The sequence below is a fragment of the Cynoglossus semilaevis genome, chromosome 16 (genome assembly GCF_000523025.1).
Source record: "Cynoglossus semilaevis isolate Cse_v1.0 chromosome 16, Cse_v1.0, whole genome shotgun sequence".
Lineage (NCBI taxonomy): Eukaryota > Metazoa > Chordata > Actinopteri > Pleuronectiformes > Cynoglossidae > Cynoglossus > Cynoglossus semilaevis.
Genome location: NC_024322.1, coordinates 7,939,972 through 7,957,644, shown reverse-complemented (window position 1 = coordinate 7,957,644; position 17,673 = coordinate 7,939,972). Strand labels below are relative to the sequence as shown.

Below are 17,673 nucleotides of genomic sequence, written 5' to 3'. Positions count from 1 at the left end.
TCATACAGTCATACATACATACAGTCAAAGTTCTGATTAATAATTATTAAGTTATATAAGTATTTCTTATAAATTGAGTTATTTTATGTGCAATAAAACTGTTTTTGTAGCCTTAAGAGACACAAGCTGAAGTTTAGATGTCATTTTCTTCTAGAGTTGTGATGACTAAACAAAGTTTCACCCAGATGGAACTTGAACTCTCCAACTTCTACAACAGGCTCAATTTCAGACAGAACAGGAAAAGAGGATAAAGGCAGAGAGGGAGGAAATGCAGCCCTGTACCAGAGGTCAGGTTCATGTACAGTAAGACGCTGCTCTCTGCATACGTATAAATTCCCAAGCTTTTTCCAACACATGCATCAGCCGGTGGCGGAAGTCAGACAATTCCACTAAACAATGCAGCCTAGTTAGATCAGAGCTTATGGAAATATCAGAGAAGTAGGTACACTGTTGCCATTGAAACACATAACAATTCCGGATGTCATTCCGGAGCACTGATATTCCCTGTATTCCTGTTGTCCTGTTTTGTCTGATCAGCTATAAAGATAAGCCCTGTGCCATTTGAAAATTATCATTCAGGGAAAGGGGGAGCTGGTAGTGTAAAATCAATAGCTGCTTAAAATTCATTGCCAGCCAATCCATTTGCCCTTTATGTTGCTAACCTTTTCACTTAAATATGCACCATATTAAGATTTCATTATATACAATGAATGTCACAACAGTTTGCCCACCTTCTCTCTTCTTGTTTGCATGGGTTAACTGCGAATCATTGGGCCTGTAATGTCTGAAAGATGACGTTAATTAACAGCATGTTGGGGGAGAAAAAGGTGGAAAATATGAGAATTAATATGAGTATGATAGCAGTGTGAAAACATGGGGGGAGGGGTGTGATGTTCAAATTTACCGTATAGTTATTTTAACTAGCTTAATGTTACCGCTTATGTTTAGCGGTAATGTTTCTAACTGCATTTGCTTAATGTCATTATTGTATATGGTAACTTTGAATTATTTTGGGCTAACTTGAAGATCTTCTCCAAGATGCTTTGTTGGTTTTTCTTTTCTTGGCTAAAAGTTCCTTCTTATCTTCCTTTCACACTAAGTGAGCTATACTTAGTGAGCTTGTTAAATTGTAATATCTTTAGCCTCATGTTTAGTCATCTTTTGGCAGATATTTGGATGCCTTGTGGCATTTCCTTTTGGCTACTGTCTAACATTTCCTGTCTCAAGTTTGCTGTTTTGTTAGCCACTTTTAGCTTTGTAACTGTTTCTGGCATAACTTTTAGTTGTAGTTGCTTCTGCATGCCTAAAGTATAGAAGTGACGTTGGTAGGAGTAAAGTTCCTCTTGAATTTCAGTGGCCCTTCTAACAATTCATGTTATTGCCTATATTTTAGTCTTTTCCACAAAATAAGTACCAACCCCTCGCTCTTTCAGACGTTTTTGCTAACAATAGCGTTTGCTTATTTTTCTATTTTAAAAACACTTGTTTTAATGAACTTTTGTTTCCCTTGCAGCTATTTTTATTGAACCCTTTGTCCAGTTTACATGGTAATGTACTTTGCTGTTTTTACTCACTTTGGTAATGTTTCGACATTTCTGTTATTTAAAGCATTTTGCTAAAATTTCGCTAAGAAACCTTTATTATCTGTTATTATGTCTTTTGGTGATTCCTGGCTTAACTTTCACTTTAAGTTTTAAAGTAAGGAGTAAAACTTTGCTTCGTTCAAGGTTTAAATGTAGCTATTTAACTTATTTTCTGAAAATGTTTTATATGTGTATATATTTATATATGTGTATATATATATATGTATATATATATGTATGTATATATATATATATATGTGTGTATATACATATATATATATATATATATATACACACACATATATATATATATATATACATATATATGTATATATATATATACTGTATATGTATGTATAAACAGCGGCGGATCAGTGGGTTTGCAGCAGGTGTAACCAGCAAGTGAAAGTTAGGAAGAGGAAAAAAAGACCACGTGAATTTTCTAAGGTCCAGCCGAGTACTATATACATTTAACACTGTTAATCAACAGCGAATGTCGAGTTCTACTTCAGTATCATTCTATTTTTGGCTTATCAAAGAAAAGAAAAGAAATGGGACCAGATCTGGAACATGCTCAGGTTGTGTGTTCTTTCTCTGTCGCCTGGCTCCTCCCTCTCTGTACCGTGTGACAACAACAACTCATCCACAGAGCGGAGCTGCACTTTTCAGCTCATTTTCCTCCTGTCATTCCTCCTCCTATCTTTGATCATTGTCCCAAAAAGCCTTTTACGCAGCGAAGCCTCTTTTTTCTGCACCTCTCTCCACTTCCCAACTTCTCTGAGGAGCTGAACTCTGCAGGATTCCTTCATTCAGGCTGGGTTTTTCTACTTTGAACTTCGGCTTAAGACTCTCTTCTCCCTCATTGTAGGTGACCATGGCCGTACCGGCTGCGCTGATCCCACCAACTCCTCTGGTCCCACCGCCTCCGATCTCCACTCCCTCCGCCACCACATCCCCTCCGTCGACAACTTCGTCTCCGTCTCCATCCCTGGCACCGCCGCCCACCGGACCGGCTCAGAACCTCTTCAGATCGGAGCTCTTGGCCACCAGCAGCCCGGGCATCCCGACCCCGAGCGCGGCTCTTCCGCCGGGCAAACCCGTGTACTCGACCCCTTCCCCCGTTGAGAACATACCGCAGAACAACGAGTGTAAGATGGTGGAGTTGCGCGGTGCCAAAGTGGCCTCGTTCACCGTGGAGGGCAGCGAACTCATCTGCCTGCCCCAGGCGTTCGACCTGTTCCTGAAGCACCTGGTCGGCGGACTGCACACCGTCTACACCAAGCTGAAGCGGCTGGACATCACCCCGGTGGTGTGCAACGTGGAGCAGGTGCGCATCCTCAGAGGGCTCGGCGCCATCCAGCCCGGCGTGAACCGCTGCAAACTCATCTCCAGGAAAGACTTCGAGACTCTCTACAACGACTGCACCAACGCGAGGTGAGTGGAGCAGCTGACGTTTGAATGTGTTTTAAACCCGACATTTGCGCCCCGTGCGTAAAGGCGCAGGAGTCAGAAAGAGGGAGACATTTCCCAGCCTCCTGCGCTGTGATTAACTCATCACTCGGGTTTTTCCTGATCGATTCGTTTGAGTGGGAATTTGCCCAAGCATCCAATTTGACCAACTAAACGCACGAGTTATTAGGACAGGGAGTTGCTGGGCTGGTAGCATCCCAGCGCGCAGCAGTGGAGGGGAGAAAAGTTTTAGCCAAAGTTTTGAACACGTGTAGGGCAAAGAACGCTTTGCCATGATGGATCGCCTGTCTGTGTGTGAACAAATAAATCGATAACGTCGCTGCCTCACCGCTGCTGAGTCCAACAGTGCTGCACACACAGGAGCGTGGTCACTTCTAGGGGCCAAACATTACTTTTAATGGCAAATATATCGTTAGATTGTGGACCAAATTAGACTAGATACACATTTTTAAAAGGTAAAAATAACAGCACTCTTCTTATAAATATACACGTACAATACCTCCACACTTCAAAACAACTGAGATCTCTGCACCAAATGGACCGAGACCAGCAACTATCTCCTCACACTGACTCCCAGTATTTTCACCGTTCCTATATTTTATATTATGGAGTGATTTAAGTTTGGTATCGATCAATATTTGATTAAAAGCTATATATTTTTTCCACTCTCCGGCTCCTTCTCCTCCATAAGCACTTGATGTATCACCTCTTCTCACCGGACGCTTCAGCTCTGCTCAAATTTACCATCTTCACCTGTCACTTTGATTGATTCTATATTGATCTCTGCCAGAGCCAGAGATGAGCAGGAAATGCAAATTTGATAGAAAGGCTCACTGGAGTTTGGAATAACAATTAATGGAAAAAAAAAAACAACGACCAAAACACGCACACACACTGGGAGACCATTTGTGTCACAGGTTAAAAGCAAAAAGAGTCGATTCCGACTTTTGAGATGCAAAAAAAAACCAAAAAAACTTGCAGCCAATTTTTGCAATTTTGCCGTTTTCTAGTAGAATTACAATGGAAATAAATATGCATTTTTCCCTGCACAATTTGCAGATTCTGTACAATTTTGCCAAAAACATACTGTTGTACTGTGTGCAACAAGGATCCATACACAGAGCTTTGAAGCTCTTCCCTTCATTGACTTTTATTCTTAACATAATTAAAATGCAAATATGTGATATTTCCCAATTTATTTGTGAATTTTAAAATAATTAATCCTGCAAATTCTCTGTTTTGTTTTTATCAACAGTCTAAAGTGAGGAATACCGAGAATGTGTCGAGAATTGCCTTTGAGTTGAAGGAAAACACACCCTTATTCTCAATGACTTAAATGCATAGAAAATGCAGATTTATCTTCCTTATATAATTGTTTTTATTTACTATATATACTGTTTTTTATTTTTGGTTTCAAGAATTCCTAAACAGTGACCAGCTGCTTTTTGATGTTTTTACTTTTTTTCCAAGTGACAAAGTGTAGTGTTAAACACTTCATTGTCCATGGTTTTTATTTCTCTTTTCAAATTAGGAAAAAAACTAAGAAACATATATTGTTTTATATAGTTTTTGAATGTATAATAATAGCTTTTTTTAGTTTTTTTTTGTAGCATTGGTGGAAGCTTCTGGGGACAGAGAGTTGGTGCTTTTTATATTCATTCTTATATATAAAAAAAGAAAAAAAATATGATATTTTCACTAGAAGGCTATGTTTTTGGAAAGTCAGAACTCTATATATCATTTGCTGTTACGCATCAAATTCCATCCAAGGATTGGGTCGTGATGCTCCTTTTGAACATTGTCTGGTGGCGGGCGAGGGTTTGTGGGGTGTCTGGCTTCAGGTGACAAAGTGTGTTGTTGAACTCTCCGGGGTTGTCAGTGGGAGGGAGGAAAGACGCGGTGGATTGAAGGGATGGCCAGCGATTGGGGGTTAAAGGATAATGCAGTGCCTCGCGTCGCTTTAATGACGCTAAAGTGCTGGGCTATTACGGCCACATGGACAGGACTGTAATTGTCTCTGAAAGCAGCCAGGTTCCACTGCTCAGTGCTGGGCTGAAATCAATCACTCAGACCCGGCCCTGTATGTGTGTGTGTGTGTATGAGTCTGGGTGCGTGTGTGTGTATGCTTGTGTGCGTGCGTGCGTGCATGTACGCCTGCCTGCCCCATTTGGAGAATTACATCATGGAAGAGTGAGGCATCCGCTGCATAAAAAGGCTTCTGTTGCTCCGAAATAAGTTGATTATTATTTGCAATTGCTGCTGACAAAATGCTGAAAAGCTGCTCTCTCTAAAAAGACACCTGTGTTCAGTGTGTGAATCGTCTCACTGTAAGAGATCACCAGTATCACAGTTAACCTGCTCCAGGTTACACAACAACAGTCTGCTGCTGCTGCTGCTGCTGCTGCTGCTGCTGCCGCTGCCTGAGATAGTTGAGCTTTTCATCTCGGCCCCTGTTACAACTACTGTCACTACTCTCCTTACACACACACACACACACATAGTGGCAGCAGTGAAGTGGATAACACTCCCGTGCACAATGGCTCTCTTACTATTTCACATGCTGTTTTTTTTTTTGCTCACCGTCTATTGTGTTAACTCTCATTTTGCACACAGTGTGAATGTGAATAACATCACAGCGCTGTCTCAGTTTTGATAACGGCACAGAGGAGGGAGGGCACACAAATGACCTGCAACCAAATGGTTGCGACCAATGTGCTTACTTTAGCAGAACAGGGCTGGGACGTTACAGTGTTTTTTTTTTTTTTTTAAAGGCACAGAACAGTAGGTTTATATTCACGGAGGAGAATTTACAGTGGACGAAATTGCTTTTGCAGTCATTGTGTAAAATTAACTGTACTGTGCAAATGTCTCGGAGCGCCACCAACTTCTGAACAGAGCGATGCATGGATGAATTGAGTGGGTGAGAAGTGAAACAGTGGGTCAAATGATTGAAACAAGTTTAATGTCATACTGTTGAACCTGAAAGTCCTTTGAATTTCTCCCTTATTCTCTCCAATAACATCTATTCCATGATAATGTTGTGTTTAGTATAGTTCAGAAAAATGTGATGGCATTATTAAAGGTTTTCTGACAAAAAATCCTTACAATGTTTATAAAAAAAACAATAGATTTTTATAATTACTTTTTTTATTTTTAGTTTCCTTTATGATTTATTTGAAAAGCTTTGAAACATTGACTTCCTGTTTTTTACTTTCTTTATCTTCAAACCAAAGACACTATTAAAGAGACAAAGATAATTAGAAAATATATAACTTAAACATCAGATTTTCTTTAATATATAAATTTACTGCTCAACTAAATAATTAGTTAATTAGTCAGTTACTAATCAAATAATCGCCTGATTAGTTGACAATTAACTGTTGTGGTTGGTTTAATTTTAATGGCACAATTTATTTTATGTGCATTATCCCTTTAGTTATACAGTCCATAAAGCAATTGTTCTACGTTCAAAAAACAGAAATATCAGTAGTTTTTTTATTTTTATTTTAATCACTATGTTTCCTCAGAGAACTGTCAACGAAGGAAAAGAAACTGAATTGCTTTAAGGCTGAAACACATTTTAGACCCTAACGTTTGGTTCAAACCCTCTTTAATGAAGTTGTTGTCTGTCTGGTGCAGTTTTGATTCATTTATTTATGAGATTTCTGTCCAGATTAGTAGTGTTTTATATAGTATATATATACTATATTTCATATTAGATCTAGTGGAACTATTTTTCATCAATCCTTAAAATGCAGGATTACATAAAAAATCCTTATTTTTCTAATTTAATTGTTTAAATGATGCTGTCCGTAAATATGTGTCATATTCATCCATAAAGGTTTTCAGTGTACTGTCATAAAGGAGCAGAGAAGTCAGAGATCTGAAAACTCCTCACCATAGTTGTTGACTATTTAACTTCTGTTAGTCCACAATTAGTCGACGACACTTGAATCTATTTTGAACATCTGAACCCCTTGTGCCAGATTATCAATGTACATTGTGGCTGCTACACTGATCCAGATTCTGTAATCTCCTCTACATTATAACTCAGTCCCTCCAGGAGACCCTCTACCCCCCGCCCCCACATCCTTGCTCTGTTCAGTCTACTTGTTTTCCTTTTCATTTTCCCTGCGGTGGGACGAAGAAGGTTCTTATTGCCGTGTGTGACACTTGAACTCCATGAAAGGTTATTATAACAGAAGGGGCGGCGCACGGAGGTATCGCATATCTCTCATTGGTCTGCTTTGGTAGGGGGTGGGGGGGGCATTGCAGCCCGATGCCGGGGCGAAGAAACGCTGCAGTTAATTGACAATCATTGTCTTTCCCCTGAAGGTTAACCACACGCCCCAGACGGTGTCCCAGCTCTGGGAACGGAGCGGCTTTTTTCACTTACATGCCCTTCTTAAATAGATTTTCTCTCTCCGTCTCAGCTCAGTCACACAGATCAGACCCTGAACTCTGACAGGTCAGAGTGAAAAGACTATTCTTCTCTCATAAATAGATCTAAATGATACAGATATGACAGCAGGTCTTAGTGGAGCTACGGGTTTCCCTTTCTTTTCCTCACTTCATTTAAACTGTGTCCTCCTGGAAATGTATGAAGAGAAAAGAGACAATTCTATAATTCAAGTCGGAAATGCTGAATTGAAAACAACAACAACAGGAGTTTAAGAAAAAATGTAATTCTCACATTTATTCCTGGATTTTGATATAATTGTGAAAAAATGCATGTTTTAAGTAAAGAGTCAGAATTTCATGATTAATTTAAATTTCTGTGACTTTGATCTCAGAGTTCATTGAAAGTTTTTAAATAAAACTTGTGGATATGGTTTTTTAAGATTAAAAAAAAATCCAAAGTAAAGACTTTTCTGACCAAATTACCTGAATTAAGTGAATTCTGAGATCAAAGTCAGAAGGCGTCCTTGATGTTTTGTTACATCAGAAGCTTATCAAGGTTAGTTAGGTTAATTTTTTTCTTACAATACGTTACATCAGAAGCTTATCAAGGTTAGTATTATTTTTTTTCTTACAATAATACAAAGTCATAATTCTCAAATTGAAGTCACTTTTGGGTAAAAAGTGGATTTTGCAAAAAGTCAGGACTCTGACATCAAAGTCAAGATTGGATTTAGAAGTGAAAGTCCTGACAACGTTGAATGATCCGAAAGTTAATTCTAAATTGAATAGAATTACCTCCTAAATTCAGAGGTAATTGGGATTAAAGATACCTTCTCAGAAAAAGGCAGGATTTGACTTTGATCTCAAAATACATTGTGATAAAAGTCAGATTTCTGACTTTAATTTTAAATTTAGCCTTTACCCTCTAGATTAGCTATATTAATTTAACAACGTTTTTAAAAATGTGAGAATATTGGAAGTCAGAAGAATATGTTCAATAAAAACCCAACTTAATTCCCAAACACACTGCCTGCCGACCGGGCTCAGTCACACAGATCTGACTCAGTGTTACAGCGAAGACTCTTTTCCTTCAAGTATAAACCTAATTGATGCAGATGTGACAGAGTGTTATTCCAGCCTTCACCTCTTCTTCTTCTTGTTTTTCCTTCCTCTTGCAGGCTGTTTATGCCTAAACACACATATTTGTAAATGACGGTAATTGTTTTGTTTAGCGCTCAGTGTGAGCTGCCACCGAGGGTGCCAGCTTGTCTCTCCTCCTTCTCCCTCCTCTCCTCTCCTCTCCTCTCCACTCTCTGCTGAGCTCTCTCCTCTTATAATATATTTGTTTTCTACAAGGCACGGATGTGTTTACAGGTACTCAGGGGAGATTTCTGGATTCCATTCAAATCATTCCCAGTCAGAGTGGGTGCTATGATACCCCGTCACCCGGCAACCACATCCATGAGGGAGCTGGTGCGATAATAACTTCAAAAACAGAGTGACAGATGCCTGATTAGACAGAGAGAGGCAGAGATAATGGTATACAAAGCTGTTTAAAATCCAAATCTGTTCCTGAAAGTAAAATTGGACCATACGTCGTGTGTTGTTGCTTTACCAGAGCAACAACAACAACAAAAAAAAACATGCATTTCCCATAGTTTTTTTTCCCTTAAATTCCCTAATCCTTCAGTGGGGCTGCTGCTAAATTTGATTAGGTACAGTACATGTGCTCAAGTCAACTGTGCAGTTGGCAGATGGCGGTGAGGTGTTTTTTTTTTTTTTTTCCCCAAACAGAAGTCTCCTTGAAAATCATCGTTTCCTTATTGACTTGACTTTCACTCAGCCAGAACTGTACTGGAAATTAAGACACTTAAATAAGTGCTAAGTAATGCACTTAAAGAAAAGGACGTTTGTGAGAATACAGACAGAGATCAGACACTAATGTTGAAGGAAACATTTTCATGTCAACAAAAATAACACTCAAGTTTGGCAGTAGTTATGGAATTATGATTCTTTTTTAATTCCTATAACTTTGTTTTTAAGGGGGAAACAGTTTGAAAATGCATTTTAGATAAAGAGTCAAAATCTTCACTGATAAGATTGAAGGTAAGACGTTGCATTTCTTTCCATCAGAACTTCAATTTTAAATTAAATTCAAATTATTAAGAAAACCTTTAGTTACATTTTTATGACTTGGAATTTAATGACAATGGTCAAAGTGTTTCAACAGAAAACGGACTCAGTGCTCAAGCATTGTTCAGTTTTGGGGGGAAGTAATTGTGGAAAAGATGTGAAATTTCTGGATCAACCTTGAACAAATAATAGAATTCTGAGAATGGAGTCTGGGAACATGACTGTAATCAATTCAAAAAGAGTAATTTTTCTTCAGATCTTGATGGGATTATACTTTTTGTGGTTTCCTCTGAATTAAATCTGATCCCAGACTCTGGGTTTTCACTTGTTAAATGGGGTTTTTGTTTGTTCTGTGTGACACTGTCTAATGTCATTGTGTGGATTTGCATGGCAAAGAGGCTGGCGTTTGTTAATTTGCCTGTCGGATGCATTAGTTGCCCGTGCAGGCTTTCTGTCTTATTTGCATGCCTTTACTTCAGTGCATTGACAACAACAATTGAATCACCAATTAATTCTCTTGCAAACAGAAATAAAAAAGGGAAAAAAAATCCACATCCATTAAACCTTTTAAAAATCCCATATATTCATTAAATGAGCCAAAATGCATCTGTCAATATGATTGGTCCGCTGAATTAGAGCACATTTGTTAACGGCGGTGATTTTACCCCAGAGACAGGCAGATTCTGGGGTCACTTTGTTTTTTTCTTCATTCCTCAGCTGCAGCTCGTCTTTTTTTCTTCTCTTTCACATTACAGCACATTTAAGGAAGCGTATAGAAAAAGTCACCTCTGCTCGGACCTGGACGTTAAACACTACTGACAGAAGTTAGAGGGAAGCAGATGAGATTTCCTGATTGTAGACAGAACGCCGTCCCTGTTCCTGGCTTCTTCTAATATGGTCACATATAGAGAAATTGATTTTCCTCAGAAATTAATTAATTTTTCATATAGCCCAAAGCAGGGGTTTAAAAAAGACTTGCAAGGTTTTCCTATTTTTTCATCCTCATTTTTTTTTAAAACTATTGCCTAATCATATTAATACTTTTGCCCCAAGGATGAAAAGATAATTGTACAAATACATTTGGAAATATGTATCACTGAGTATTTATGATTAAATTATGCAAATAACTCCAGCTCCCGTCCGTCCTGAGCCCAGATTGTCTAATTAGGATTGATATGGCGAATAGATGTTGGGGGAATCTGAATACAAGCATGTCCAAAGAGCAGAAAATTGAAAATGACAAGGCTGGAATCCTTAAAAAGTGTGTAGAGTTTTTTTCTCTCCCTCCGTTTCTCTGTGTCTAATTCAGCGTAGCAGTATCAGGAGTTAATTTTCCTCCCCTGGCTTCATTTCTCGTCTGAGCTGACAGGAAAAGGAATCCATCAGGGGGAAGCAATCTCAGAAGGGATTTCACAAATTTCCTTCACTTGTTTTTTTCGTCTCCCTCTTCATTTCGGAGGAGCGGGGGGGTCGCTATCAGGGATGAATCTTCTCCTGAGTAAACATGCAGATGTTTTTTCTCCAGTGTCAATGTTTTCGGAGCTCTCCACTCCATACAAAGAACTCCTCCTTTTAATAATTGAAGTATATTAGGCAGAGGAATGTCAGCCAACAAAAAGGTCTTTGTACTTTTGGAATTTCAGTGAAGGAGTTCACCTCACATAGTACAACCATTTTTTTTAATAATAAAAAAAATGCAATGGACATTAGTAACACAACAGGTCTGTTATTTAGGTAATTACAATATGAAGAAACAGTCTTCAAATCTAGAGGCATTCAGTGTCATGTGAAATAAGAACTTAAGGGAAGTGTGCAGGGAGTTTGTGTTGTTGTTTTGTTGACATAGAGCACAAAGCTCCCTTCACCTTTCCTGTAGGGGGTGCTATAAACACAGTCATAATGCCATAGTACATAAATTGAAATTGCAAGGACAGTGAAATTGAAACATAACTTACTGAAACAAATCATCTAAATAATTACAAATTTTGATTAATTTGAATCGATTAATCGTATTTTTGTCAAATAACTGTATTTGACATGAACAATACATTTTGTAATTCCAATTCATTCTGAGAGAGAATGAGAGCATCATGCTTTTTCTTTGCTTAATGCATATGCAATATGCATACTGTATACTCTGCCTTCGATGAAGCAAAAATGCACCACCTTAAACTGTGGTCCATCAGGCAGAGAGACAGTCTGAGCCGTCACTAAACTGAGTCAGTTGTTGTACAGTAATCTTACAGCAGCTCCGATGCTCAGTGGAATCAGTGGAACACTTCAGAGTAGAAGGAATAGCAGGAGGAAATGACATGGGTCTCTTCTTCTTCTGCTGTTAGTGTCAGATGAATGGCAGAGAACAGGAACAGCTCCTGTGCCTCCAACAGTATCTATTAAAGGGCTGATTGTTATCTAATCTTTACCTGGCACTAGCTGGAAAAGCCCTGAAGCTAATGACACTTGAGACTAGCAGCATATTCTACGCTGGTACAAAGCAGCTGTTCAGTCAATATCTCCTGATGAAAAAGTAAGAAAGCGGCCCCACTGCTACCTATGTGAAGACTGAATTCACTACCAGACACCTGAAGCATCTCTTCTTTTAGTCAGATTGTTGGACTGAATTAGAAGTCAGCGAGCCAGACGTCTGGACCAGGGTGTAAATACAGGAGAGAAAATAAAATAAACAGATACACTCTGGGGGGGAAGTTCAGGCAAAAGGAAGTTGTTAAAAATGCCACTACTTTTTGTACTTTCTATGAAGAGTTGGAGAATAAAGAATAGGTTGGCTGAATAATTTGGCAATAAGTAGCTAAATGTTAGACACAGAGATAGGAACTTAACAAACAAAAAAGTTTTTGACAAAACAAAGATGAACCCAAATTGCAATTGGCAAAGATATTGGGTAAATATAACAATTTATAGTTAACACGTAAAAAGCTTATTAAGCTTAGAAAAAAAAAAACAACAACAAAAAAATCTAAGAAATGTCCAAAGTAGGTCAAATAGAATAAAGTTAAGTCCTGTACATAGCCTTACATTGATAATAATCATAGTGCTAAACATTAACCTACAAATGTAGCAAAAAGAAAGCTTAGATGGCCAGAATTGATTAAAAAAACATCATCATCTTTAACATAGCTAAGTTGGTATAAAAATGTGGGTTGTGGACCAAATAACAATGTCAGGATATATTTTTTATGAATGTATTTAGCTATTTTGTACTTTTGGAAGACCCATGTGTATTAGCATTACCACTAGCTATATTTTCAAATTACAGGAACAGACTCTTCTCTTGATACGATTGTAGGTCATATCATGACTGGTTTCTGTTAACAGCTCTGACACTGATCCAGATCTGTCTTTCAAACGATGATAAAAATCATTACAACCTTGATAATTGTTCCTAATCCTTAGGCAAAAGTCAGAAGCATATTTTATTAATTTGATTCTCCAAATGTGTTAATTTGGGAAATCAAGTATAATATTCTGACGATTAAAAGGATGATAGCTATTCAAACATCTGATATAGGATTTTCCAACTTTGGAGGACATGTCAGTCAGAGAACGGCTGAAGGACAAATGTATGCTTTATTGAAGATAGTTGAGTTTATTTCTTTAGTTTATTGAAACTGTTTTTTGCTAGCACTACATCTTTTTTCTTTTCTTTTTTGCCATTTTGTGACATATCGAGCAAAAGATTAGAGTAAGTGAATTGCATGCAAGGAATTTTTATACAATGATCTTTGAAGTAATTTTTGGTGAGCCACTATTTTTAGACAATGTTTATCGTTAAAACCCTTAACTGAGCTGGTCCTGACCCTCCCTCCACCACTTCTACTATCACTACTTCTTTGTTGGTCAGGCCATCAGTAGGTATCCTTTGAGTTGAGTTTTGATACAACCTGGTCTTGGTTCTTTAACTAGCAGTATTTGTAATATTTAAAGTCAAGTTTTAGTACTTGTGTTATGTTGTTAAATCATTGCAAACCATACTGTACATGTGAAAACAAACCGATCGTCTGCGTACAAACATGTCAGTGGTGCAGTGGGCTTGATTTTAATTCCAGTTGTCAGCGGTTCCTACAGAGGCAGGCAGCTCCTGTAAAATGATAAGCTCAATTCTGGCTCTCATCCACTGAGAGAGATGAGTAGATAAATAAATGGATGGATGGATGGACGGATGGATATATAGCCACACCCTGAGCCACTTCCTGTCAGCGTGGCACACCTGTAGAGGTTATGAGCAGGGTATCAATATCAGCAGGTCAACACATTTTCATCTAACACTGACATCTTTCTCCGGCTCTCTTTTTTACCTTCCACACTGTCTGTATCTGTGAGTCTGGTGAGAATATCAGTGGGAGTCTTTATTGGCTGCAGCTCTTGGGTTTCTCTCCTCGTAGACTCAAATGTCACCGTCTCCCTGATGTTTCTTTAAAATCGCCTGTGCCACCACTTGCTGTGGCGCCCCGGCTATTATTACCCTCCTCTTAAAGAGTGACAGTTGGGTCCTCAGAGATGTGACACAAACCTCCGTGGATGGAGCCGTAGTGCTGTGTCAAGTTGGTGCTCCCGGCCAATCAGATAAAGGAGGAATCAGACCTCTGTGCACCTCCTGTGCTGTGGGGTGAGCAGAAAAGTCACGGGAGGCTGTCCAGTTCAGTATCCCTTCCAGTTTTATATTAATACTGTGTGGCTTGTTACTTTACAGGTATTTCCCATGTGCTTTTATGGAGCAAGACATTTTAACACTGTTTCTGACCGTGGTAGCTTATTGTTTACTCTGCATACACAAGCAAAACATTCTAAAAATGAATCACTCGATGTTGTTAACTCCACATTAGTGCAGTATAAACACTCCGACGTGTTCAGTAGGGGAAAAAACAATGGTATGATAATGAAAACAGCCCTCGGCTAAAATAATCCGTCCACATTTATCCTGTGTAGCTTTAGCATTAGGAGCATTCTGAGTGTTTGCATGTGTTCAAGTGTGATCTGATGCTCAGCGAAACGATAGAGAGACAGAGAGAGAGAGTAAGGAGGTGGGTGAGGGGGATAGAAGGGAGAGAGAGAGAGAGAGAGTGAGTGTCCCTGTGCACAACTTCACATATGAATGGTCCTGTGTGAAAAGCAGGATGAATTGAGTCGAGCTGACATAGCATGCCAATAAGCTTTGTCTCATTTCCAATGCCGTATTCATTTGTGCCACACAGAGATTTATTGCATGATTGACAATTATGAGAGGGTGACCTACTTCTTTGTGATGGAACAAAAATGGTTCTCATCACTCGCCGCTGCTGTCTCTCTGCTTTGTGTGAGTCTATGTGACAGACCCTGCTGAAGAAGAATAGATTTTTTGCCTTCAGAGAGTTTTTTTTTTGTTTTAAACTGTTGAAATGAGTGTTTTTCTACTAATGACTCCTTATGGTCTGTGCAGAATCACATCATCCACTCTGACTGTTATATATGTTATATTCTATTTGTCAGATTTAATTTTTTGGGGCCTAGTTTGGGCAATTGTTGGTCTTGTCTTAAATAACCATCTGTTTAATTCTATGCTAACTAATAACTTTCCAGCTATTTGCACTACAGTTATTTTCTATCTTTTGATCTGAGATATTCAAAGCAAAATGATCTTATTGGCTCCATAAACTTTTAGTTAAACTTTTCTTGTTGCGATAACTCATTCGGTTAACTCACAGAACTGAAATTTCCTTTCACTCCTGTTTACATTTGTGTGTTTTTATATTTTTTTAATGATTTTGCATCACCATTGAGAATAATTGTACCAACATACAAAAGCATTGCAAGATGTTTCAATAACTGTTGTGTAGCCGTAATAGTTTATAAATCTGGTGATAACACTGTGGTGCAGTCATATAGGATTAACTGTGTGAAACATGTGAAGAAACACCTTTCGTTATGTCACTGACACCTGCTGTAAGTACAACACAGCACGGATAATATGAAATGAATGTTTTTTTAATACACACTTTCTCTTTAATTACTCCTTTACAATAATGACATTGTAGTATAATTATATTATCAGTTTATCATTGGTTTAGTGATAACCGTCGACAATATAGTTACACCTGTACAATTCCTGACACCTTTATTTCTTTATGGTCTGTGTGTGTGGCTGCGTGTATGTGTGTGTGTGTCTGCGCCCAGTCAAGCTTAGATTACAACGACTGGGAAGAGGAAGTCTCTGCTCCTCCTGGGACTCCTGCTTGACTGGCCCCACAAATGATACAAGCCAGGGTTTAGTTGGGAGTTAATATCCTGCAAAATTGTCCTGCACAGCCTGGGCAGAATGTGGGATGATTAAATGACACGAGCATATCAAAAACATTTTTCTCAGACTAGTGGCTGTTAAGTGTCACGCTGGTGCGAGCTGTCTCCCAAGGTTACCATTAAAAAGAAAGCAATATTCAGTGGGAAGTGGGTGTCATTGAGCTCTCTCTGTGTGTGTGTGTGTGTGTGTGTGTGTACCTGTACGCGCATGTGTTAGATGTTTTGTGCAACACTCTGTTGGAGTGTTAATAATATCTGAATAGGATTCCACGCTCTCATTGAGAGGTTTTGGTAGAAGGTTGAGAGGACGTATGCTAATTGTGCTTGAGAAAACCTCGTCTCTCTCCCTCTGCGTCTCCCTCTTCCTTTTGGAATCATGTCCCACTAGACTTTTCTCCTTGTACTCTGGATGCCAGACCTTCCCCAGTGACAAAAAAAAAAGGCTGGAGGCACCAAAGCGATCCATTTTATCCCTCCCTTTTCAAAGGATGCAATGCTTTGTTTTAACCTCGGCAGGAAAGGAGATGAAAGGCAGCGTAATAAAGCCAAAAGGTCTTTCTGTAGTTATCAAATGGCCTTTCACTCCTGACCTTTAAGATGCCACGCTAGGAGCTGGAGACAATGTTGGAAATACAGATCGGATTTCGTACATCAAACATGTCTTTGTGTAGTTTACTCGCAGGAGAGCAGAGAGAAAAACAACCTTTCAAGGTTTAAACATCGTCGCTGAATAAAACCAAACATGTTTGACAGAGAAGGAAGTACCGTGTAAACACCTGTAGATGACAGTCGGTGGTAAAGATGATTGAGGAAACCACGCTGTCTGTTCCTGGTGTAAGAGCCTGTGCGAATCCTCTGTTTGAAAAATTGGAATCTGGAAAAGCCTGGAAAAATAACTCGGTGTTAAACATTTGCTTTTTATGTATGTATATGTGGAAACAAAACCATCGAGAGGACCCCGAGGAACTACACATTTGATGGCGCCTCCTGTGGCAGACTGTGTGTGTTGCAGTGTCTTAATTTCCCCTTTGTGGGATAAATAACGGATTGCAATTTTATTTATTTATTATTGGATGTTATTGGCTGAGCCTGTGGCTTTTGGTTTTGTCGATTATTGTTAAACTAATTCACTGGTCTTCAATAGAGCAAAGGCAACACTATTAAAGTATAGGCTCTCAAATGGTGTTTCATCCATATTAGCCTCAACCCTCAGAGGCTTGAAAAACAAAGTTGTAATTACCCAGTGGCAACGTCTCAGTAGGTGGAGTATTGGTCATCCACCCTGTACTGTATGCAAAATCTGTCTGTATAATATACAGTATCTGTAACAAACACACTTGGACATAGAAACCATTCAGAAGCAGAGGCGAGGTACTAGAGACTGAGCGTGCACACACTCCATATCCATTTTTAACTTGATGTAGGTCAAAGTTTTCCAGCTGTACTCCACTCTGAGACCTTACAGCTCTAAGTTACACTTGTAATTCACATATAAAAGCTGTAGAGCATGTGTTATGTGGGAGGTTGAGGAGCAGGTTATTTGAAATGACAAGCTGCTACATCATAATGACAGATCTCCGTTTCACAGGAGCAGCAGCATCCTTGGATGAGTTGGAATAACAACAGCAGTAATGCTACTAGTAATAATTATATTGATAACAATGCGCTTCGATGTGGAATTTAATCATAATGCACGATGGCACCTAGCATTCCCGTCATTCTACAGGTTCTGCACTTGGAGCGTCAGTGACTGGAGAACTCAAATGACTCGACGTGAGAGGCCCAGGCCTGA

At 39.0% G+C, this 17,673-nt stretch overlaps 1 protein-coding gene across 19 annotated transcripts in view; it reads left to right on the top strand.

Moving 5' to 3' along the window:
• The window catches only part of dachd (dachshund d), a 182,601-nt gene that overhangs the window by 42,586 nt on the left and 122,342 nt on the right, over positions 1–17,673 (top strand). For all 19 annotated transcript variants that reach the window (XR_001761270.2, XR_001761271.2, XR_003052200.1 and 16 more), the window contains exon 3: positions 2,452–3,017. Coding sequence is in view for 15 of the 19 variants with exons in the window: in XM_017039797.2 (XP_016895286.1) it covers positions 2,452–3,017 (566 nt within the window). In the remaining 4 variants the exon portion in view is untranslated. The remainder of the gene's footprint in view (positions 1–2,451; positions 3,018–17,673) is intronic.